A 23377-nucleotide genomic window follows, 5' to 3' on the forward strand; every position below is an offset into this window, starting at 1 on the left:
AAGTTATGAAAACACTTCACTAAGGTCACAGACAAGAATGTAAATGTTAAAAACCTTCATGATGTAGGAGTCAAGGTATAGCTGCTAAGGCAGAAAGAGGAAGTGGGGAGAGAAAAGGTGGAAGCAAAGTTAGCAGTACAGTTACTTATTTTACATGTTAAGAAGTTAGTCTGTGAATTGACTCAAGTTCATTGATGAGCACAGAAGTATATTATTTAAAATTACAGATATAACAAAGAGAAGAAATAGATAATAGTGTAACTTATCAAACATTCAAATTAAAGAGGTAGAGGGTAGTGTAAGAGAGCTGAAGCCTCATCTTTCATCGCTGGGAGTTAGATGTTGTCTAGAGTGCTAAATCTAGAAATAGAGAGGATAAGCATTTTGAATTATGGAAGAAGAGCTTGCCATTGATCATATTTGTTCTTCTCTTATTTCTCTGATAATTTCTTAATGGGCTCCTTCTCCAGCCATTAAATGTTGATATTTTCCAGGGATCAGTCCATGGCCTCTGTCTCACACATGTGCACACTCTGAGCTAATGACTTCAGCAACCACCTGTGGAATTTGAGTCCCAAATCTCTTATCTCTAACCTCATTCTTATCGTACATGCAAGATCTGCATTTTCAGGCATTTCCTTCTACATGTCCCAGTAGCATTTTAAATTTAACATGTCTCGAGAGAAATCATTATCTTACTCATGGCATCTGTTTTGGTATTCCTTTATTTTGTTTTTACAGCTTTATTGAAACATAATTTATATACCATAAGGTGCACCTATTTTAGCTCTATCAACGACTCTTATCAAATTTGCAACCGCCTCAACAATCCACTTGTAGAATATTTCCATCATTCTAAAAACATCGTTTTTGCTCATTTGAATAATTTCCTTTTCCCAGCCCCAGTCCTAAGCAATCATTAATCTATTCCTGTCTCTTTTGATTTGCCTTTTCTAAAGATTTCTTATAAATGGAATCATACAATATGTGGTTTATGTGACTGGCTTCTTTCACTTAGCATGTTTTGTTTTAATTTTTTTTAAACTTAAAGGATATGTTATTGGTTATAAATGTCTAGGTTCAAAATTCTTTACCTTTAACACTTCAAATGTTATCCCATTGTCTTCTTTTTTTTTAACATCTTTATTGGAGTATAATTGCTTTACAATGGTGTGTTAGGTTCTGCTTTATAACAAAGTGAATCAGCTATTTATATACATATATCCCCATATCTCCTCTCTCTTGCATCTCCCTCCTGCCCTCCCTATCCCGCCCCTCTAGGTGGTCACAAAGCACCGAGCTGATCTCCTTGTGCTATGCGGCTGCTTCCCACTAGCTATCGATTTTACATTTGGTAGTGTATATATGTCCATGCCACTCTCTCACTTCATCCCAGCTTACCCTTCCCCCTCCCCGTGTCCTCAAGTCCATTCTCTACATCTGCGTCTTTATTCCTGTCCTGCCCCTAGGTTCTTCAGAACCTTTTTTTTTTTTTAAGATTCCATATATTTCTGTTAGCATATGGTATTTGTTTTTCTCTTTCTGACTTACTTCACTGTGTATGACAGACTCTAGGTCCAGCCACCTCACAACAAATAACTCAATTTCATTTCTTTTTATAGCTGAGTAATATTCCATTTGTATATATGTGCCACATCTTCTTTATCCATTCATCTGTGATGGACACTTAGGTTGCTTCCATGTCCTGGCTATTGTAAATAGAGCTGCAATGAACATTGTGGTACATGACTCTTTTTGAATTATGGTTTTCTCAGGGTATATGCCCAGTAGCGGGATTGCTGGGTCATATGGTAGTGCTACTTTTAGTTTTTTAAGGAACCTGCATACTGTTCTCCATAGTGGCTATCAATTTACATTCCCACCAACAGTGCAAGAGGGTTTCCTTCTCTCCACAACTTCTCCAGCATTTATTGTTTGTAGATTTTTTGATGATGGCCGTTCTGACAGGTGTGAGGTGATACCTCATTGTAGTTTTGATTTGCATTTCTCTAATGATTAGTGATGTTGAGCATCCTTTCATGTGTTTGTTGGCAATCTGTATATGTTCTTTGGAGAAATGTCTATTTAGGTCTTCTGCCCATTTTTGGGTTGGGTTGTTTGTTTTTTTGATATTGAGCTGCTGGTAAATTTTGGAGATTAGTCCTTTGTCAGTTGCTTCATTTACAAATATTTTCTCCCATTCTAAGGGCTGTCTTTTCGTCTTGTTTATGGTTTCCTTTGCTGTGCAAAAGCTTTTAAGTTTCATTAGGTCCCATTTATTTATTTTTGTTTTTATTTCCATTTCTCTAGGAGGTGTGTCAATAAGGATCTTGCTGTGATTTATGTCGTAGAGTGTTCTGCCTATGTTTGCTTCTAAGAGTTTTAAAGTGTCTGGCCTTACATTTAGGTATTTAATCCATTTTGAGTTTATTTTTGTGTATGGTGTTAGGGAGTGTTCTAATTTCATTCTTTTACATGTAGCTGTCCAGTTTTTCCAGCATCACTTATTGAAGAGGCTGTCTTTTCTCCATTGTATGTTCTTGCCTCCTTTGTTGTAAATTAGGTGCCCATATGTGCGGGGGTTTATCTCTGGGCATTCTATCCTGTACCATTGATCTATATTTCTGTTTTTGTGCCAGTACCATTCTGTCTTGATTAGTGTAGCTTTGTAGTATAGTCTGAAGTCCAGGAGCCTGATCCCTCCAGCTCTTTTTTTCTTTCTCAAGATTGCTTTGGCTATTTGGGGTCTTTTGTGTTTCCATACAAATTGTGAAATTTTTTGTTCTAGTTCTGTGAAAAATGCCAGTGGTAGTTTGGTAGGGATTGCATTGAATCTGTAGATTGCTTTGCGTAGTATAGTCATTTTCACAATATTGATTCTTCCAATCCAAGAACATGGTATATCTCTCCATCTGTTTGTATCATCTTTAATTTCTTTCATCAGTGTCTTATAGTTTTCTGCATACAGGTCTTTTGTCTCCTTAGGTAGGTTTATTCCTAGGTACTTTATTCTTTTTGTTGCAATGGTAAATGGGAGTGTTTCCTTAATTTCTCTTTCAGATTTTTCATCATTAGTGTATAGGAATGCAAGAGACTTCTGTGCATTAATTTTGTATCCTGCTACTTTACCAAATTCATTGATTAGCTCTAGTAGTTTCCTGGTAGCATCTTTAGGATTCTGTATATATAGTATCATGCCATCTGCAAACAGTGACAGCTTTACTTCTTTTCCGATTTGGATTCCTTTTATTTCTTTTTCTTCTCTGATTGCTGTGGCTAAAACTTCCAAAACTATGTTGAATAATAGTGGTGAGAGCAGACAACCTTGTCTTCTTCTTAATCTTAGAGGAAATGGTTTCAGTTTTTCACCATTGAGAATGATGTTGGCTGTGGGTTTGTCATATATGGCCTTTATTTTGTTGAGGTAAGTTCCCTCCATGCCTACTTTCTAGAGGGTTTTTATCATAAATCGGTGTTGAATTTTGTCAAAAAGCTTTTTCTGCATCTATTGAGATGATCATATGGTTTTTCTCCTTCAGTTTGTTAATATGGTGTATCACATTGATTGATTTGTGTATATTGAAGAATCCTTGCATTCCTGGGATAAACCCCACTTGATCATGGTGTATGATCCTTTTAATGTGCTGTTGGATTCTGTTTGCTAGTATTTTGTTGAGGATTTTTGCATCTATGTTCATCAGTGATATTGCCCTGTTGTTTTCTTTCTTTGTGACATCTTTGTCTGGTTTTGGTATCAGGGTGATGGTGGCCTCGTAGAATGAGTTTGGGAGTGTTCCTCGATCTGCTATATTTTGGAAGAGTTTGAGAAGGATAGGTGTTAGCTCTTCTCTAAATGTTTGATAGAATTCACCTGTGAAGCCATCTGGTCCTGGGCTTTTGTTTGTTGGAAGATTTTTAATCACAGTCTCAATTTTAGTGCTTGTGATTGGTCTGTTCATATTTTCTATTTCTTCCTGGTTCAGTCTTGGAAGGTTTGCTTTTCTAAAAATTTGTCCATTTCTTCCAGGTTGTCCATTTTATTGGCATATAGTTGCTTGTAGTAATCTTTCATGATCCTTTGTATTTCTGCAGCATCAGTTGTTACTTCTTTTTCATTTCTAGTTCTATTGATTTGAGTCTTCTCCCTTTTTTTCTTGATGAATCTGGCTAATGGTTTATCAATTTTGTTTATCTTCTCAAAGAACCAGCTTTTAGTTTTATTGATCTTTGCTATTGTTTCCTTCATTTCTTTTTCATTTATTTCTGATGTGATCTTTATGATTTCTTTCCTTCTGCTAACGTTGGGTTTTTTTTGTTCTTCTTTCGCTAATTGCTTTAGGTGTAAGGTTAGGTTGTTTATTTGAGATGTTTCTTGTTTCTTGAGGTAGAATTGTATTGCTAGAAACTTCCGTCTTAGAACTGCTTTTGCCACATCCCATAGGTTTTGGGTCGTCGTGTTTCCATTGTCATTTGTTTCTAGGTATTTTTTTGATTTCCTCTTTGATTTCTACAGTGATCTCTTGGTTATTAAGTAGTGCATTGTTTAGCCTCCATTTGTTTGTATTTTTTACAGATTTTTTCCTGCAATTGGTATCTAGTCTCATAGTGTTGTGGTCAGAAAAGATACTTGATATGATTTCAGTTTTCTTAAATTTACGAAGGCTTGATCTGTGACCCAATGTATGATCTATCCTGGAGAATGTGCCATGAGCACTTGAGAAGAAAGTGTAATCTGCTGTTTTTGGATGGAATGTCCTATAAATATCAATTAAGTCCATCTTGTTTAATGTATCTTTTAAAGCTTGTGTTTCCTTATTTATTTTCATTTTGGATGATCTCTCCATTGGTGAAAGTGGGGTGTTAAAGTCCCCTACTATGATTGTGTTACTGTCGATTTCCCCTTTTATGGCTGTTAGCATTTGCCTTATGTATTGAGGTGCTCCTATGTTGGGTGTGTAAATATTTACAATTGTTATATCTTCTTCTTGGTTTGATCTCTTGATCATTATGTAGTGTCCTTCTTTTTCTCTTGTAATAGTCTTTATTTTAAAGTCTATTTTGTCTGATATGAGAATTGCTACTGCAGCTTTCTTTTGATTTCCATTTGCATGGAATATCTTTTTCCATCCCCTCACTTTCAGTCTGTTATGTGTCACTAGGTCTGAAGTGGTTCTCTTGTAGGCAGCATATATATGGGTCTTGTTTTTGTATCCATTCAGCCAGTCTGTGTCTTTTGGTTGGAGCATTTAATCCATTTACATTTAAGGTAGTTATCAATATGTATGTTCCTATTACCATTTTCTTAATTGTTTTGGGTTTGTCGTTTGAGGTCTTTTCCTTCTCTTGTGTTTCCTGCCTAGAGAAGTTCCTTTAGCATTTGTTGTAAAGCTGGTTTGGTGGTGCTGAATTCTCTTAGCTTTTGCTTGTCTGTAAAGGTTTTAATTTCTCTGTCGAATCTGAACGAGGTCCTTGCTGGGTAGAGTAATCTTGGTTGTATGTTTTTCCCTTTCATCACTTTAAATATGTCCTGCCACTCCCTTCTGGCTTGCAGAGTGTCTGCTGAAAGATCAGCTGTTAACCTTATGGGGATTCCCTTGTATGTTATTTGTTGTTTCTCCCTTGCTGCTTTTAATATTTTTTCTCTGTATTTAATTTTTGATAGTTTGATTAATATGTATCTTGGCATGTTTGTCCTTGGATTTATCCTGTATGGGACTCTCTGGGCTTCCTGGACTTGATTGACTATTTCCTTTCCCATATCAGGGAAGTTTTCAACTATAATCTCTTCAAATATTTTCTCAGTCCGTTTCTTTTTCTCTTCTTCTTCTGGGACCCCTATAATTCGAATGTTGGTATGTTTAATGTTTTCCCAGAGGTCTCTGAGACTGTCCTCAATTCTTTTCATTGGTTTTTCTTTATTCGTCTCTGTGGTACTTATTTACACTATTTTATCTTCCAGGTCACTTATCCATTCTTCTGCCTCAGTTATTCTGCTCTTGATACCTTCTAGAGAATTTTTAATTTCATTTACTGTGTTGTTCATCATTGTTTGTTTGCTGTTTAGTTCTTCTAGGTCCTTGTTAAACGTTTCTTGTATTTTCTCCATTCTATTTCCAAGATTTTGGATCATCTTTACTATCATTACTCTGAATTCTTTTTCAGGTAGACTGCCTATTTCCTCCTCATTTGTTTGGTGTGGTGGGTTTTTACCTTGCTCCTTCATCTGCTGTATGTTTCTCTGTCTTCTCATTTTGCTTAACTTTCTGTGTTTGTGGTCTCCTTTTCGCAGGCTGCAGTATCGTAGTTCCCGTTGTTTTTGGTGTCTGTCCCCAGTGGCTAAGGTTGGTTCTGTGTGTTTTGTAGGCTTCCTGGTGGAGGGGACTGGTGCCTCTGTTCTGGTGGATGAGGCTGGATTTTGTCTTTCTGGTGGGTAGGACCGCGTCTGGTGGTGTGTTTTGGGGTGTCTGTGACCTTATTATGATACTAGACATCCTCTCTGCTAATGGGTGGGGTTGTGTTCCTGTCTTGCTAGTTGTTTGGCATAGGGTGTCCAGCACTGTAGCTTGCTGGTCGTTGAGTGGAGCTGGGTCTTAACGTTGAGATGGAGATATCTGGGAGAGCTTTCGCTGTTTGATATTACGTGGAGCTGGGAGGTCTCTTGTGGACCAATGTCCTGAACTCGGCTCTCCCACCTCAGAGGCACAGGCCTGACACCCGGCCAGAGCACCAAGACCCTGTCAGCCACACAGCTCAGAAGAAAAGGGGAAAGAAAAGAAATAAGAAAATAAAATATAATAAAATAAAGTTACTAAAAAATAAAAAAAATTGTTAAAAATAAAAAAGATTAAAAAGTAACTTAAAAAAAAAAGAGAGAAAGAAGAGAGCAACCAAACCAAAAAACAAATCCACTAATGATAACAAGCACTAAAAACTATACCAAAAAAAAAAAAAAAAAAAGGACAGACTGAAATCTAGGAGAAATGGTAAAAGCAAAGCTATACAGGCAAAATCACCCACAGTCCGCCACCTCAATTTTGGGATGATTCGTTGTCTATTCAGGTATTCCAGAGATGCAGGGTACAGGAAGTTGATTGTGGAGATTTAATCCCCTGCTCCTGAGGCTGCTGGGAGAGATTTCCCTTTCTCTTCTTTGTTCGCATAGCTCCTGGGGTTCAGCTTTGGATTTGGCCCCGCCTCTGCGTGTAGGTCGCCTGAGGGCATCTGTTCTTCGCTCAGACAGGACAGAGTTAAAGGTCTGAGGACAGGACAGAGTAGCAGCTGATTGGGGGCTCTGGCTCACTCAGGCCAGGGGGAGGGATGAGTACGGAATGCATGGCTAGCCTGCGCTGGCAGAGGCCAGTGTGACATTGCACCAGCCTGAGGCATGCCGTGTGTTCTCCCGGGGAAGTTGTCCCTGGATCACAGGACCCTGGCAGTGGTGGCGTGCACAGGCTCCCGGGAGGGGAGGTGTGGATAGTGACCTGTGCTTGTACACAGGCTTCTTGGTTGCTGCAGCAGCAACCTTAGCATTTCATGCCTGTCTCTGGTGTCCACGCTAATAACCGTGGCTTGAGCCCATCTCTGAAGCTCGTTTAAGCAGTGCTCTGAATCCCCTCTCCTCATGCACCCCGAAACAATGATCTCTTGCCTCTTAGGCAGTTCCAGACTTTTTCCCGGACTCCCTCCCGGCTAGCTGTGGTGCACTAGCCCCCTTCAGGCTGTGTTCATGCCCCCAACCCCAGTCCTCTCCCTGGGATCTGAACTCTGAAGCCGAAGCCTCAGCTCCCAGCCCCGACCCGCCCCTGCAGGTGAGCCGACAAGCCTCTCAGGCTGGTGAGTGCTGGTCGGCACCAATCCTCTGTGCGGGAATCTCTCCGCTTTGCCCTCTGCACCCCTGTTGCTGCGCTCTCCTCTGTGGCTTCGAAGCTTTCCCCCCGCCAATCCCCGTCTCTGCCAGTGAAGGGGCTTCCTAGTGAGTGGAAATTTTTCCTCCTTCACAGCTCCCTCCCAGAGGTGCAGGTCCTGTCCCTATTCTTTTGTCTCTGTTTTTTCTTTTTTTCTTTTGCCCTACCCAGGTATGTGGGGAGTTTCTTGCCTTTTGGGAAATCTGAAGTCTTCTGCCAGCGTTCAGTAGGTGTTCTGTAGGAGTTGTTCCACATGTAGATGTATTTCTGATGTATTTGTGGGGAGGAAGGTGATCTCCACATCTTACTCCTCCGCCATCTTGAAGGTCTCCCCCCACTTAGCATGTTTTTGAAGTTAATTCATGTTGTAACATGTACCAATACTTCATTCCTTTTTACTGCTGAGTAGTACTCCATTGTATGGTTGTACCACATTTTGTTTATCTGTTTATCAGTTGATGGACATTTGAGTTGTTTTCTAGCTTGGGGTATTATGAATAATGTTCTAAGCATTACACTCCTGTCTTTGTGTGGACCCATATTTCCATATCTCTTGGATACATTTATGGGGAATTTATGTTTAACTTTTTAAGAAACTTTCAGATTATTTTGCAAAGTGACTGTACCATTTTACAGTCCCACCAGCAATGTATGAGAGGTCTAGTTTCTCTTTGTTATTGTCTGTCATATTTATTATAGCCATTCTAGTAGGGTGTGAAATGGTATCTCATTGTGGTTTTAATATACATTTCCCTAATGGATACTTGAATGTTAGCCTTGATTTTTCTTTCTTTTGTACCCTGCTCGCCCATTCTGTGGGTGTACCTATTAAGTATATCTTTAATTCTCTCCTTTATCCTCATTCCCATTGCTTTATTTCTTCACTATTCTTAATTGTTAAAATGTCCTCCAAATAGTTTTCTCTGATACCAGTTCCTCGGCAGGTTGCAATCTATTTTCTACACCACTATCAAAATGAATTTTCTAAAATGTAGATGTGATCATGCCACTTCTTTGCTAAAAACCTTTCAAAGTATCCCCATTACCTTTCAGATAGAGTCACTATTTGAACCCTGCTTATTTTACAAGATCTATTCTTACCACTTCTTCCCCCACCATCCTATCCTCTTATGAACTCACATACACTCCACACACATACTCTGCACACATCCTGACCTGTAATCTACCTGCAGTTATCTGAATACATTAGGATTTTCTTTCTTCTGTGCCTTTGAACATGCTGTTACCTCTGTCTGGAATGTTCATCCATCTCTGTTTACAAACTCTTACTCATTCTTCAAGGCTCAGCACAAATAAAACTCCCTCTTGGAATCTTTCTCTGATTCTCCTTAATAGTTAAGCTTTGTTTTTTTGTGTGTTATTATAGTGACATAAATAGGTGTCTGTGAGACTATATTTGGTTGAATTGCATGAAATTATCATTTTAAGCCCAATTATCATTTTAAGCCGAAATATGGTTTATATGTCAGCCTACAACATTTTTGTAGTTACCTGTTTTTGTTCATGTGTCTATTATTTGTTAACAATAGCAGGCCGCTTACAACATATTTGTTGATAGATGCATGAACAAATTATTCTTAAAGACCATGGCTTTTATTTAGAGTGAAAAGTCAACTTGAAAAACGTTAGGTCTTCTTCTTTAGAATCATGTAGCCTCAAAGGTTAAGTTTATTTGTATTGTGTGAAAAATTATTAATACCAAACCAACTGCCATGATATGTCTCCTAATAAATACATCTTGAATATCCTGAATGAAGCCACAGATTGTTATCTCTCACATATAATTTAGTAGTCATTTTCATGTTAGTGGACAGCATCATAGTTCCATAGTTCAAATCAAATAATAAAGGTGACTGATTTTTCATAAAAATATCATTTTAAAATTGAAACACTGTAAGCTAACAAAATTTTATATATATGTGTGTGTGTATATGTATGTGTGTGTATGTATAAGATTGTAACTATGTAAAAATTGCCTTTGAATGTGGAAAATAATAGTAATGAAAAGAATTGTTCTCAGAATATGAATTATATGAGATTATTTTAATATTTTCTTAAAAGAGCAAATGTACTCGTTTCCATGTTTTACATCAAACAAGGAATCACGTCTGAATTGTGGTTTTAGAAATGATAACCATCTGAATGGTTGGCATACTTTAGGTAATTACGTGCTGAAGAACCCCGTACTTCATTTTAAACAAAATTATAGTTTTTGTCAATATTTTAAGTTATTTATGATTTTTAAACCTCATAGCTTCCCTTAATGCATGTATTACAGCTTTGTTATAGTTTGCAGATGGTTATATTGCCATCAGTATTAGTCATGTTCAGTGATTATATTCACTTCATATTGCACATGTCATTGTACACGTGCTGTATTGTAACTATTACCTTCTTTCAGTTTTATAAGTACTTCAAATCACCATTTGTATAAACATTATGCGTTTTGTAAGGAAATTCCTTTTTTTGAAAAACCCCAGGGAACACTTGTCCACTAACTCCATATTCAAATTCCTTTTCTTCACAAAGTTGTACAACACTTTGGAATTATTCAGATATGCAGAGATAAATTAGGAGTCTAAAGAGTGTGGTTTACTTTATAACTTACAGAATTGGACAGTGATTTGAGAGTGCAGCTTTTAGTACAACTTCTTTTCTAAATAAAATTCTGCTCCATTTGCAACTCTGAACATGTGGACTGAAAGGGGTGGTTCCCTTGGCTGGAGCCTGACCTCTGTGCACACCTTGGTCTTTGTCTCCACCGCGCCCACACTGCACACTGCAGCCATATAAATCAGATTTTTGACGTGTTATAAAGGGCAAGGCACAGCTGCTCCAGACTGCATTGTTCAAAAACTTTTGAAATGCTGCATATCCAACAAAATTTATTGTTTGTATGAATGTGAGTTTTTATTGAGGTAAGCCTTGTTTCTGTAGAAAAAGAAACTCATATGATGAGCCAGTGATTATTTCAAATTAAATAGGTTTAACTTCTTTCTCTCTCTCATTGCTTGTCTGTTTAAGAAAGAGTGACTGGCTTTGAGAGAAGGCCTTGATTATTACACCTGTGTTAATAGGAAGTTGTTGATTGAGATTTCTGTTATAAAGTCTTTCTGCTTAAGTCAGGAGTGAGTCTCTTTTATAAAAAGAAATTGAGAGCATGTAATCATAATGTAAGTATAAATCTGTCATCTTTTCAACTGTATTTTGTAATTCCTTTGTTTCTGTTATAGCAGATAACTTCATATATAGCTACTCTGCTTTGCTAGATGCCAGATATTTTTTAAAAGGCATTTGTATATTGGTAAATGTAATGTGCAATCTACAGTAAATTTGAAAGTACTTTTATAAAATTTTTAAAGTTTCTATAGAAATGCAAACCTTTTAAATGCTATTAGTTTTTTCTATAGTGTGTTTTTTGGCCATTTTTAATAAACTGAAAAATAGAAAGTTGTTCTGTTAAAGTCAAATTAGAAATAAGCTTTATGAAAAAGTTAAAATGTCAATTCAAGTCATTCAGTTTCACTTACTGACTCATATCTTTCATATATAATCTCATATAGTATAGTACTAATTTAACAATGTTTATTAAAAGTAAAACATTAGATGTTTATTCAGAGAGAGATTTAAGAGTACATTCATTATATTATTTAGGCAATGATTTGTATCTGGTGCATTTATACTGCTTGTTGATCTTTTAGTTTTATCTGTTCAGATTTTTTTATTGATATGTGATAAGTATCTAAAAAAAATGGATCCTCTAACCAAAGCATTTTGTCCCTAGCCTTTAAATGTCTTATTTTCATCGTTTAAAAGAATATTACTGTTACAATATTTGACATTTTATAATGCTCTCAAAAGAAGATAATTTTTCCTAAATTGTTAATTTTAGGTGCTGTTTTTCAACCCTAAACTTTTGACCAAGAATGAAACTATTTAAAAATTAAGATGCCAACAGGTAATTTCTTGTAAGTTTATACTTTTGTCAATGTGTGTCACATAGAAATAGAACCAAAAAACAAATGTATATTAACACAAGGCTATATTTTTCCCCATCTAAAATTGTCCTAGAAATATGGAATACCTTGGTTTTGAAAGACCTTCCTTTATAACATGAAACTATTTTATTTTAGACCTATATTTTATCACTTTTTACAAACTGACAAATTCTGGCTTACTCTAAATCTGATAACAACTTTACAAATAAGTAAATGAAATCAGAATAAAAATAGATTCAGAGATAGTGATTCAGGTTAGATGAGTATTCTTTACTGATAAAATAGCAAGTGCTGAGTCATGACTGGTTGTAATCTTATTAAAAACAAGGACATTAATTTCAGCCACAGGAAGCATTCTGCGATAAAGTTGACACTCCACCCTCAATGGAGAAACCCTATGTGATGACTTCCATGATTCTAGCATAATGTAATGTCAACTGGGATTTTATTTGTTAGCCAAATTGTTCCTGAAGAGTTGTAAGAATTATCTTATTAAAAGTTGTTTGGTTGTAAAGAAGCATGGCATTGTGTAAAAAAGAAAAAATCTAAAAGATTTGTTCTGGTTGGTTTACTTTCTTCTTTTCCACTTAAATTCTTTGTAGTTCTGTTTTCCTCTTTACATTTTTATACTTTTATAATTGTAATGTGATGGTGAAACAGAATCTTCTCAATTCTAATGTAAAAGGAAAGTTTTAAAATTTCAGATTCTGATAGTGAAGACATCTGGTTCTATAGCAGTTACATCTTAAGGGTATTGATATCTTAGTGGCAAATAAATGCTAGATAACTTTTTAAAATTAGTATGCTATTTTTTAAAACGCTAAATTGGAATAATGCCATTTTCTTCTTCACAATAGATTCTATGTCACTTTCTGGACAGAACCAATCAGGAACCAACAATGTGCGATTTTAAAGCAATGTGATTCCCCCTTCAGGACCAAAAGATAAAGCATTCAGCAATTTGCTTTTCTAATCATAAATAGTAGTATACAGTAGTATAATGACTCAATGAATTCTACTATGTTATTTCTAAATTTTTCTGTCTGATGGTTTTGGTGGGATTTTTTTTTTTAATGGTGGAGGAGGAGGTAGAGGCTGGAAAGAAGGAGAGGTACCAAGAGAGAAAGGGAAGGCAAAGAGAGAAAGAACATAAAAGAAAGGTCAAAGATAAAGAAGAAAGAAAAGGTGGAGAAAGAGGAGGAGAGAAAGGAAGCAAGAGAGAAATGGAGGTTTATTTTCTTAATATTCTGAAAATTTTTGCTATATATCAGATGATGACTTAGGTTTTCAATTTTACTGAGAACTTTAGATATGTCTTTATAGTTACTAGTTATTACCTAAAATTCCTTTGCAAACCAAAACCTAATAAGATTATATTCTTGTTTTTTTGATGTTAAAATTGTCATATGTAGAAATATTTAAAGATGATTTTGGACATCAGAATTTACTTAATAATCTAAATTTTTTTCCCACAACATTTCAGACTTTAATGTATTTGAGACCTTAAAGGAAAGATAGGAATCTAAATATACACTTGGGACAGAAGAACTCTAAGCAAAGCTGCAGAATCTATGTACTAAATGAGAAAAGCCACTATTTATTTTAAGATCATAATCGCCTCCTTTTAATCTAGTATAGAGATTCCCTATTTCTGTAATATAGCTTTTAACTCCATTATAACTAATGACCATATCTTCAAGACAGATTAATTTTTTTCCTCAAAGGAATAGGAGTCCCTGCTTATCAAATAAGGAATAAGATTAAGTCCTTCATTTTAAGAAACAAGTCTTCGTTCTGATTTTTAGAATTACTACTTCAGTGTAAGATACTTGGTCCTTTTCCTTGTTTTATTAGAAAAACTATAATTTGTTTTTCTCTATTTTATTTATGTATATGTTTTAGATCATGAAGAGCCCTGTGGTCCCAGTCATAGGTCATTTTGCCTGAATGGAGGGATTTGTTATGTGATACCTACTATTCCCAGCCCGTTTTGTAGGTGAGTGAAATGGACTGGGGGAGAGGGTGATTTTATTTTTTATCATCTACTAACTTCTTTGAGAAGTGATAAATATTGAACAAAGAGTATAAGATGAAAAAGTGTGAGGAACACTCTTCATATTTATATAGAACAAAATTATGGTTTTAAAATAAAAACAAAGCAAAGTGGCAAATCACAATCTCAAAAGTGTTTATTTTGAAAATTGGTAGTGGTAGCTTCAAGCCTATTCAGATTTTTTAATCCATTTTAGTGAACTCTATGATTTTAGCAATTTAGGGAAGACAGTCTATACTTATTACTGGCAAAACAGCTATAGAATTCACTAATGTAAGAAAAGCAACATGAGATATTTTGCTTTGATTTAGAATACTGATAATACATACATTTAGAATACTGATAATACATGATAACTGTGTTGGTACCAAAACTTCATTTGATATATTAGAAAGAAAATGAAGAGTTAAGTTTTTCTAATGGTAGCAGCAAATTTTAAAAAGAAGGGTATCTTAGCCATTATTGTTTTAAAATAATATTATTCACTTTGGGAGTATAGTTATAGCCAGTGATCAATAAAAGACTTGAAAATAGTACTTGTATAGCTGGCTTTGTGTGAGTTTGGTTGAACAGGATTTAAGGAGGTTATAAGAAACCTCTTTTAATATGTGAACGAAAAACAGCACTACCAATAATGTCCATAGATTTTAGCAGAGCTAACATCTAAAGATACTTTGTAGCATGTACATCAATTACTCTGTTTCTGTTACTTAACTGAAGTGTGAGAGGTATAGAATCTAGATTTAAGATCTTACTAAAGGATAGGAAAGTAAAATTCACAGGAAAAGTGAAAGATATTGGGATTTAGTGTGGAGGAGGAGAGGCAGAGAAATAACCTTATAATTATCTCAGGAAGTTTTTAGAAGTTTTCATGGAGGGAATAGTGAGTGACTGTTTTTAAAAATAGGCATTTTTTCCTCTCAGGTAAAAAAGGAAGGGGATAAAGGAACAAATTAGCAATTATTTCTCACCCACCAGGAGCTTCTACATTATTTTACATTTTTAAATCCATTTACTGAGATATAATTTATGTATGACAAACTACATTCATTTTTAATTAATTAATTTCTTTATTTATTTTTGGCTGCATTGGGTCTTTGTTGCTATGCACGGGCTTTCTCTAGTTGTGGCGAGCGGGGGCTACTCTTCGTTGCGGTGCGTGGACTTCTCATTGCAGTGGCTTCTCTTGTTGCAGAGCACTGGCTCTAGGCGTGCGGGCTTCAGTAGTTGTGGCTCGTGGCTCAGTAGTTGTGGCTCGCAGGCTCTAGAGCACAGGCTCGGTAGTTGTGGTGCACGGGCTAGTTGCTCTGCGGCATGTGGGATCTTCCTGGACGAGGGCTCGAACCCGTGTCCCCTGCATTGGCAGGCGGATTCTTAACCACTGCGCCACCAGGGAAGTCCCTACGTTCATTTTAAGTGCATAATTGCTGAATTTTGAGAAATGTTTATACCCGTGGGACCACCACCACCACAAAATACAGAACATTTCCATTATCCCCCCAAATTTCTTTACTGACCATATTCTTTATTTACATTTTCATGTTTCATTCTCAGAAAAACCTTAGAGAAAAGGGGGAGAGGAGACTTAAGGAAATAGAAAAATAAAGGGAAAATGAAAAATTAACTGACTTGCCAAAAGTCATACAACTAGGAAAAAATTAAGGAAATGGCCTTTGAGTACAACTCCCAGGGTTCACTTAATCTTATGATATATTCATTCTGGATTCTTTATAAGGGGATATGGCATGTGGCATTCATAGAACAAAACCAAAATGCTTACCAGAAAAAATAAATTTAATAATTAAAAAATAGTAACATTTTGTATCTTGATCTTGGTGTAGCTATATGGGTGAAAAGGCTATCCTTTCTCCGTTGAATTGCCTTTACATCTTTGTCAAAAATTAATTGACCATATATGTGTGGGTCTACTTCTGGGCTATTCTAAATCACTGATCTGTATTTCTGTCTTTTACCAATACCAAATAGTCTCAATAACTGTAGCTTTATAATAAGTGAAGTCAGGCATTGTGAGTCCTTAACTTTGGTCTTCAGATCTTTAGCCTTCTTTTTAACAGACAGTATTTAATGTTAAAAATTTCCAAATACATTTTAACTCCTTCATACAAATTTTATAGCCCGTTGTTCAGTACTCAGTTTAAAATTTTTTCCATTACGATTTCTTCTTTAACGTATGGGGTTTTTTTTTGGTTATCCTTTAAGATTTATATCTAATTTAATTGCATTGTAGTCAGAGTATGTGTTCTATTAAGCTGTATACTTAATACTTGTCTGTATACTAAATGTCTGTTATGCTGCAGTGAATAAGTTGAAAGAAAGAGTTCAGAGTACTGAAATTTGGAGAATCATTGTAATGGGAAGAAATCTAGGGTCTTAGTTCAGGCTACTATAGCAAAATGTCATAGACTGGGTGGCTTATAAACAACAGAAATTTATTTCTCACAGTTCTAAAGGCCAGAAGTCTGAGATCAGGGTGCCAGCCTGGTTGGGTTCTGGTGAGTGCCTGCTTCCTGGTTTGCAGATGTACCTGGGTAGCACTTTTGACTGGCAGATTTATTTTCAGGAAGAGGTAGTAAGGAGCCAGCTATCAGACTGCAGAGACAACATATGACAGAATGAGGAGGACCTTCTTCTAGATGTAAGCAAATTGCAAACCACAGGCCAGATCGTTTTTGTATGACCCTCAAGCTAAGAGTATTTTTCTTGCTTTTTAAAGTGTTGTAAAAAACACATGCAAAAATACAGAAGATTATGCCATACATGGCAGGAAGAGAGAGCTTTCTAGAGCCTCTTTGGACTTTCTTGCAAACCAGCCTCCTCTCATTTTTCTTATCTACTTTCTTTATTTGGTGATTTAGCACAGTGATTTTCTTTTTTTAAGCTAATATTTTAAAGTTGAGGACTGCATGACATCAGTTCATTAGTGTTTGTTGAGATTTGCTCTGGAGCCTGGTTCATGTACAGTATTTTAAATGGTCTGTGTCTCCTAGAGAAGAATGTATATTCTTTAATTGACAGATGTAGGGTTTTATATATGTACCTTAGATCAAGCTTGTTATGATGTGCTGTTCAAATCCTATATATCCTTACTAATTTTCAATCTTCTTGATTTATCAGTAACTGAAGAGTTGTGTCAAAATTTCTCACTGTTTTTGGATCTTTAATATCACAATTTCTGTTAATTTTTGCTGAAAATATTTTGAGGCAATGTTATTAAGCCTATATTAATTTAGAATGGTTATGTCTTCTGGTGAAGTATCCCTTTTTATCATGATATAGTGACCTTCTTTATCTCTAATGTTTTTTGCCTTAAAATCTATTTATCTGACATTAATGTAGCTTTACTAGCTTTTATTTTTCAGTATTTGACTAATACACTTTTTTCTTCCAATTTTTCAATATGTGTCTGTAAACACATAGAGTTAGTTGAACTTTACCTTTTCTGTCTTTATTGAAATGATTGAGTTTTATTTTTCTACCCTACATTCTATTTATTTTCATTGATATGTCTTGAAATTAATTTAGTTGTGTCTGTCTTTTTTTAATGAAAAGAATAGAAAAAATATTAGAATAAATAGTGCATAATAAGTGTAAGTATTATTTGTGAAACTTGTGCTTCAGGTGTGTGTGTGTGCCTGTTTGGAGTCACATCTATTATTATTTTTTTGATTCAGTGGCTCAATATTATTATTTTTTAATTGGAATATAGTTGATTTACAATGTTGTGTTACTTTCTGCTGTACAGCACAGTGAATCAGTTATACATATACATATATCCACTTATAGTATTTAGTAGAGTTCCCTGTGTTATACAGTAAGTCCTTGTTAGTTATGTATTTTATATATAGTAGTATGTATATGTCAATCCCAATCTCCCTATTTATCCCTCCTCCTCTTTCCCCCCTGGTAACCATAAGATTGTTTTCTACATCTGTGACTCTATTTCTGTTTTGTAAATAAGTTCATTTGTACCAACATCTAATTATTTACAAAGTCCTGGATTAAATGGAATTTATCCTTACTTCTGTATCTCTTTGCTCTTTCCTTAGTATTGTTTCTCTCCTGAGGTATTGCAGTAGCCTTCTTTCTTCTATCCTAGTCTCGTTCACAATGCTGCTGTAGTTGTCTTTGTCTTTTCTGTTCATGAAATATTTCAAAGGATACAGTGTATCTCCAAATTTCTTAGCCTGGCATTCAAAGCTTTTCATCATATTGGTCTGTTCTGTTGACATCCTCTCCTATAACGTCTTCATACATACCTTGAGTTCTAAACATCCTGAACAATGTGCAGGTTACCAAACATGCTAAGCCTGATTCCATGCTTTGGCATATGTCAGTTCGCCTGCCTGAAATGCCTTTCCTCCCTTGTCTTTGAAGAGAGCTAATTTATCACTTCTGTGGAACCTTCTTTGTCTTAACCAGGCAGTTTCATGGGCTCTTTCTTTTGTACCCCATAATACCTTGTGCATTTCATGCATACCTTTATTATGCCACTGATTAATATTTTAACTGTTTATTTACTGCCTTCCTCAAAATTGTGAATGCCTTGAGGGCAGAGATTTGCCATCTTTCTGCTTTTTTGTGCCTAGCAAAATAAATAAATGAATAAATAAGTATAATGAAGGAAGGGAAGGAACAAATTATACCTATGTATTGCTGCAAGTAATTACAGAAAACTCAAATTTTAAATTGTTTAGTAAAATGTACTGTGTTATCTTAGCCCTACAAGATCAGTAAATAATTTTTATGCAGTGATTATGCGTGGGTTTTTTTACACCTTTTTTGTGGTTTTCAGTATATTTCATATAAAAAAGAAAATTAGGCAGTATAAATATATTTTACATACTATTTATTAACCGAAGTTGTGAATTTTACTTTATGAAAGTATGATTCTTATTCACCATAACACTTAATTTAAAGGTTTAGGTGAATTCTAGTATTTTTTGAATTATTTTTTATTGTAGTAAAAGATATATAACATAAAACTTACCATTATAACCAGTTTTAAGTGTATAGTTCAGTGACATTAAGTACATTCACATTGTTATGCAACCATCACCACTATACATCTCCAGAACTTTTTCATCATCCTAAATGGAAATTTGTACCCATTAAACAATAACCTCCCATTTCCCCTCTTTCCAGCACTGGTAAGCATTGTTCGACTTTGTGGCTCTATGAATTTGACTATCCTAGCTTCCTCAAATAAGTGGAATCATAACAATACTTAGCTTGTATGTCTGTCTTATTTTACTTAGCATAATGACTTCAGGGTTCTTCCATTATAGCATAGTGTAGAATTGCCTTCCTTTTTAAGGATTAATGATATTCCATTGTATGTATGTAACATATTTTGTTTATCCATTCATCCACTGGGGGACATTTGGGTTGTTTTTAACCTCTTGGCTATTCTGAATAATGCTGCTATGAACACGGGTATACAAATATGTCTTCAAGACCCTGTTTTCAATTCTTTTGAGTATATAACCAGGAGTGGGATTGTATGGTAATTCTATGTTTAATTTTTGAGGCACTGCCTTGCTGTTTTCTACAGTGGCTGCACCATGTTACATTCCTACTAGCAATGCACAAAAGTTCCAATTTCTCCACATCCTTGTGAACACTTGTTATTTTCTGTTTTTTTGATAATAGCCTAATGCATGTGAAGCGGTATCTCATTGTGGTTTGTTTTATTTTATTTTTTTAATTTTTGGCTGCATTGGGTCTTCATTGCTGCTCCCGAGCTGTCTCTAGTTGTGGCGAGCGGGGGCTGCTCTTTGTTGCAGTGTGCAGACTTCTCATTGTGGTGGCTTCTCTTGTTGCGGAGCACGGGCTCTAGGCATGTGGGCTTCAGTAGTTGCGGCACACGGGCTCAGCAGTTGTGGCTCGTGGGCTCTAGAGCACAGCCTCAGTAGTTGTGGCACATGGGCTCTGCAGCATGTGGGATCTTCCCAGACCAGGGCTCAAACCCATGTCCCCTGCATTGGCAGGCGGATTCTTAACCACTGCGCCACCAGGGAAGCCCTCACTGTGGTTTTGATTTGCATTTCCCTAATGATTAGACATGTTGAAATCTTCTCATGTGCTTCCTGGCCATTTGTATATCTTCTTTGGAGAAATGTCTATTTAAGTCCTTTGCCTGTTTTTGAACTGGGTTGTTTTTTATTTGTTGTTGTTGAGTTTTAGTTCTCTGTACATTCTGGGTATTAACACATCACCAGATGTATGATTTACAAATATTTTCTCCCATCTTATGAATTGCCTTTTTACACAGTTGATAGTGTCATTTGATGCACGAAACATTTTAATTTTGATCAAGTCCAATTTGTTGTTTTTTTTCTTTTGTTGCCTGTGTTATTGGTATCATATCCAAGAAATCCTTGCCAAGTCTATGTCATGAAGCTTTTGCCTTATGTTATGAAGCCTTTGCCCTATTTTTTCTTCTAAGAGTTTATATAGTTTTAGGTCTTATGTTTAGGGCTTTTTGTATTTTTAGTTAATTTTTATATATGGTGTAAGGTAAGGTCTTTTGCATATGACCATCCAGTTTTCCTAGTACCATTTGTTGAAAAGACTGCTCTTTCCCCATTGAATGGTCCTGGCACCGTTGTTGAATTGACCGTATATGTGAGGGTTTATTTTGGGGCTCTCTATTCTATTCCATTGGTCTATATGTTTGTCCTTATGCCAGTATCATATCGTTTTGATTACTTAGCTTTGTAGTAAGTTTTGAACTTGGGAAGTGTTAGTCCTCTAACTTCGTTCTTCACAATTGTTTTGTCTATGCAGGGTACCTTGAAATTCCATATGAATTTTAGAATCAGTTTTCTTGTTTCTGTGGAAAACATCTATTTGGTTTTTAATCAGATTGTCTTGAGTACTTATATAGGTAGTTATTTTTTAATGTGTCAGACATTTTGTGTGAAAACTGTAGAGATATTTTAAGGTTTTTGATGGTATTATCTTCTTTTAGAGAGGATTTACATAAGATTCTGACAAGTGGTTAGAGGCACTAGTAATCATAGATTACCTAATCCAATCAGTGGTTGAGATTGTTGAAAGCAGGGCTTCAGCTGCTGTGTAGAAACTAGTCTGTCTGGTTTACCATTTTGTCTAATTTAAATTTTGGAAGCAGCTTCTCAACTTCCAAAAAATCCTGCAAGGATTTTAACTGGGATTGAATCTTTAGGTCAAATATGAGAATTGGCCTCAAATAAAGTTGAGGACTTCCAATTCATGAACATGTTATATACCTTGATTTTATGTCTTCTTTTTTTTTCTTTCTTTTTTTTTCTATAACATCTTTATTGGAGTATAATTCTTTACAATGTTGTGATTTTATGTCTTCTTACATTTCTTTCAGCAGTATCTATTTTTTAGTCTTGGTGTTGTGATCTTGCATATATTTCATTAGTTTTTAAAAATACATATTTTAATGTTTTTGGATGGCATTTTCAATGGCATTAAAAAAATTCATTTTCCAAATGCTAACTGCTTGTGTGTGGAAATAAAATTATTTTTATACTGATTCTATGTGTAATGATCTTGCTGAATTCACATATGAATTATGATAATTGTGTGTCTAAATAGTCCTAAAGAATCTGCAATCTTGTCATCTTTGAAAATGTCAGTTATACTTCTATCAAATCTTTATACCTTTTATTTACTTTGTTTCCTGCTGTATTGTAGTGGCTAGAATCTGTAGTATATTTGTTGAATAGAAGTGGTGAGAGCACTCATCCTTGTCTTGTTTCTGACCTCAAGGAAAGAAAACTCAATATTTCATTTTTAAGTATATCAACTGTAGGATTTTGTTGATATCTTTTAACAGATTGAGGAAGTTCCCTTCTATTCTTTGCTGAGAGTTTTATCATAAATGTGTTTTATATTGTATTAAATGCTTTTTCTGTGCCTATCAAAATGGTCATATGATTTTCTTCTTTTATTTGACTAATGTAGTAAATTATATTAATTTTTTTACAGCTTGATATGGTATATTTAAGGTATATTTTATACCTATATTAAAGCATATTTAAAGAATACATATTTAAAATGTACAGTGTGAGTTTTGACATAAGTATGGAGCTATGAAACCACATGCATAATCAAGATAATGAAAATATCCATAATCTCAAAGTTTCCTAATTCCCCTTTGTAATTCATCTCTTCCTACCATCCCTGTGTTCTCAAGTAAATGCTGATTTGCTTCTTGTCAGTATTGATTGATTTTGCAGTGGCTAGAATTTTATATAGTAAATGGAATTATACACTGTGAACTCTTTATAGGGTAATGCTAGCCTCACAGAATGAGTTGGAAAGTTGTTCCCATCTCTCCAGTTTTCTGGAAGAGTTTATTTAGGGTTTGTAATGTTTCTTTCTTAAATATTTGGTTGAATTTAAAAATGAAGCCATCTGGGCCTGGAGTTTTACTTGTGGGAAGATTCTTAAATATAATTTCAGTGCCTTTAATAGATGTAAAGTTAAAGTTATCTGTTTCTTCTTGAGTAATCTTTGGTAGTTTGTGCCTTTCAAGGAATAATTCCGTTTCATTTAAGTAGTTAAATTTATTGGCATAAAGTCATTCTTGATATTCCCTAATTTAGTATAAAAAATTTAAATTGGTAAAAAGAATTCCTATAAAGAATACAGGAATAGAAGATGCAGGGAGCAGCCACTGCCTCTAAGCTGAGGGAGAGTACTCAAGAAAGGAAAAAACTTGGGGGATGCTCCATCAATGCTGAGATTCAGATCTTGATGGAGAGAGTTCAGCTATGGCCTACTAGATGGTGGAGAAATTCTCAGGCCAAGGCTATTAAGCAGAAATCACCCGTTGGGTTGCTGGTGAGTCTCATTGGGAGGCTGCTTGCTAGTGTGTGAGCAAGACCTGCTGGGGTGCTGTTGAAACTTTCTGGACGGTGTGCATAACTGGGTATACCACCAGAAGCCTCCAACTGGCCATCACACCATAGGAGCAAGAAAAAAAATCCCTTCTTACGGTGTCCTTCCGGTGCTCTCTACTGACAAGGCCTAACATTATGCCAGCTGGCAAAGGAGAAATAGTATACTTTCAAGCCCAAGTTTCACAAAGCTTGGACAAAGTCTAGATTTAGAGGTGAGAGGCAGTAAATTGATAACTGGCATATCCCTCCTTTGGCTACCCTATGTACATCTTACACTCACTTGAACTTCCACACACCAAGGAATTCTCATACTTTCCCCAAATTAATTCAGTCCCAACAGTAATTGTTTTTATAGCTGGCAATACTAATTACTCCTCAGATTTAGTCATAGTGCAACTGAATATACTGTAATATAAAGACTAATGGCTAAGTTTAACCTCCAGTAATGGTAAGATGGAGAATGAAAAGAAAATGGTTAATATC

The 23377-nt window shown here is 35.4% G+C and overlaps 1 protein-coding gene and 1 pseudogene across 2 annotated transcripts in view; both read left to right on the top strand.

The window, feature by feature from the left end:
• The window catches only part of LOC309626392 (surfeit locus protein 1 pseudogene), a 29698-nt pseudogene extending 27728 nt beyond the window's left edge, over nt 1-1970 (top strand). Inside the window, exon 1 of the transcript in view lies at nt 1-1970. This exon is cut by the window's left edge and continues 27728 nt beyond it. The product of the transcript in view is annotated as a surfeit locus protein 1 pseudogene (transcript).
• The window catches only part of NRG4 (neuregulin 4), a 128574-nt gene that overhangs the window by 36686 nt on the left and 68511 nt on the right, over nt 1-23377 (top strand). Inside the window, exons 4-5 of the mRNA XM_082387083.1 lie at nt 11818-11883; nt 13826-13919. Coding sequence (XP_082243209.1) covers nt 11874-11883; nt 13826-13919 — 104 coding nt within the window. The 5' untranslated portion in view covers nt 11818-11873. The remainder of the gene's footprint in view (nt 1-11817; nt 11884-13825; nt 13920-23377) is intronic.

This window comes from Balaenoptera borealis, assembly GCF_965194805.1.
Source record: "Balaenoptera borealis genome assembly, chromosome: 3".
In the NCBI taxonomy this organism is placed as follows: Eukaryota; Metazoa; Chordata; class Mammalia; order Artiodactyla; family Balaenopteridae; genus Balaenoptera; species Balaenoptera borealis.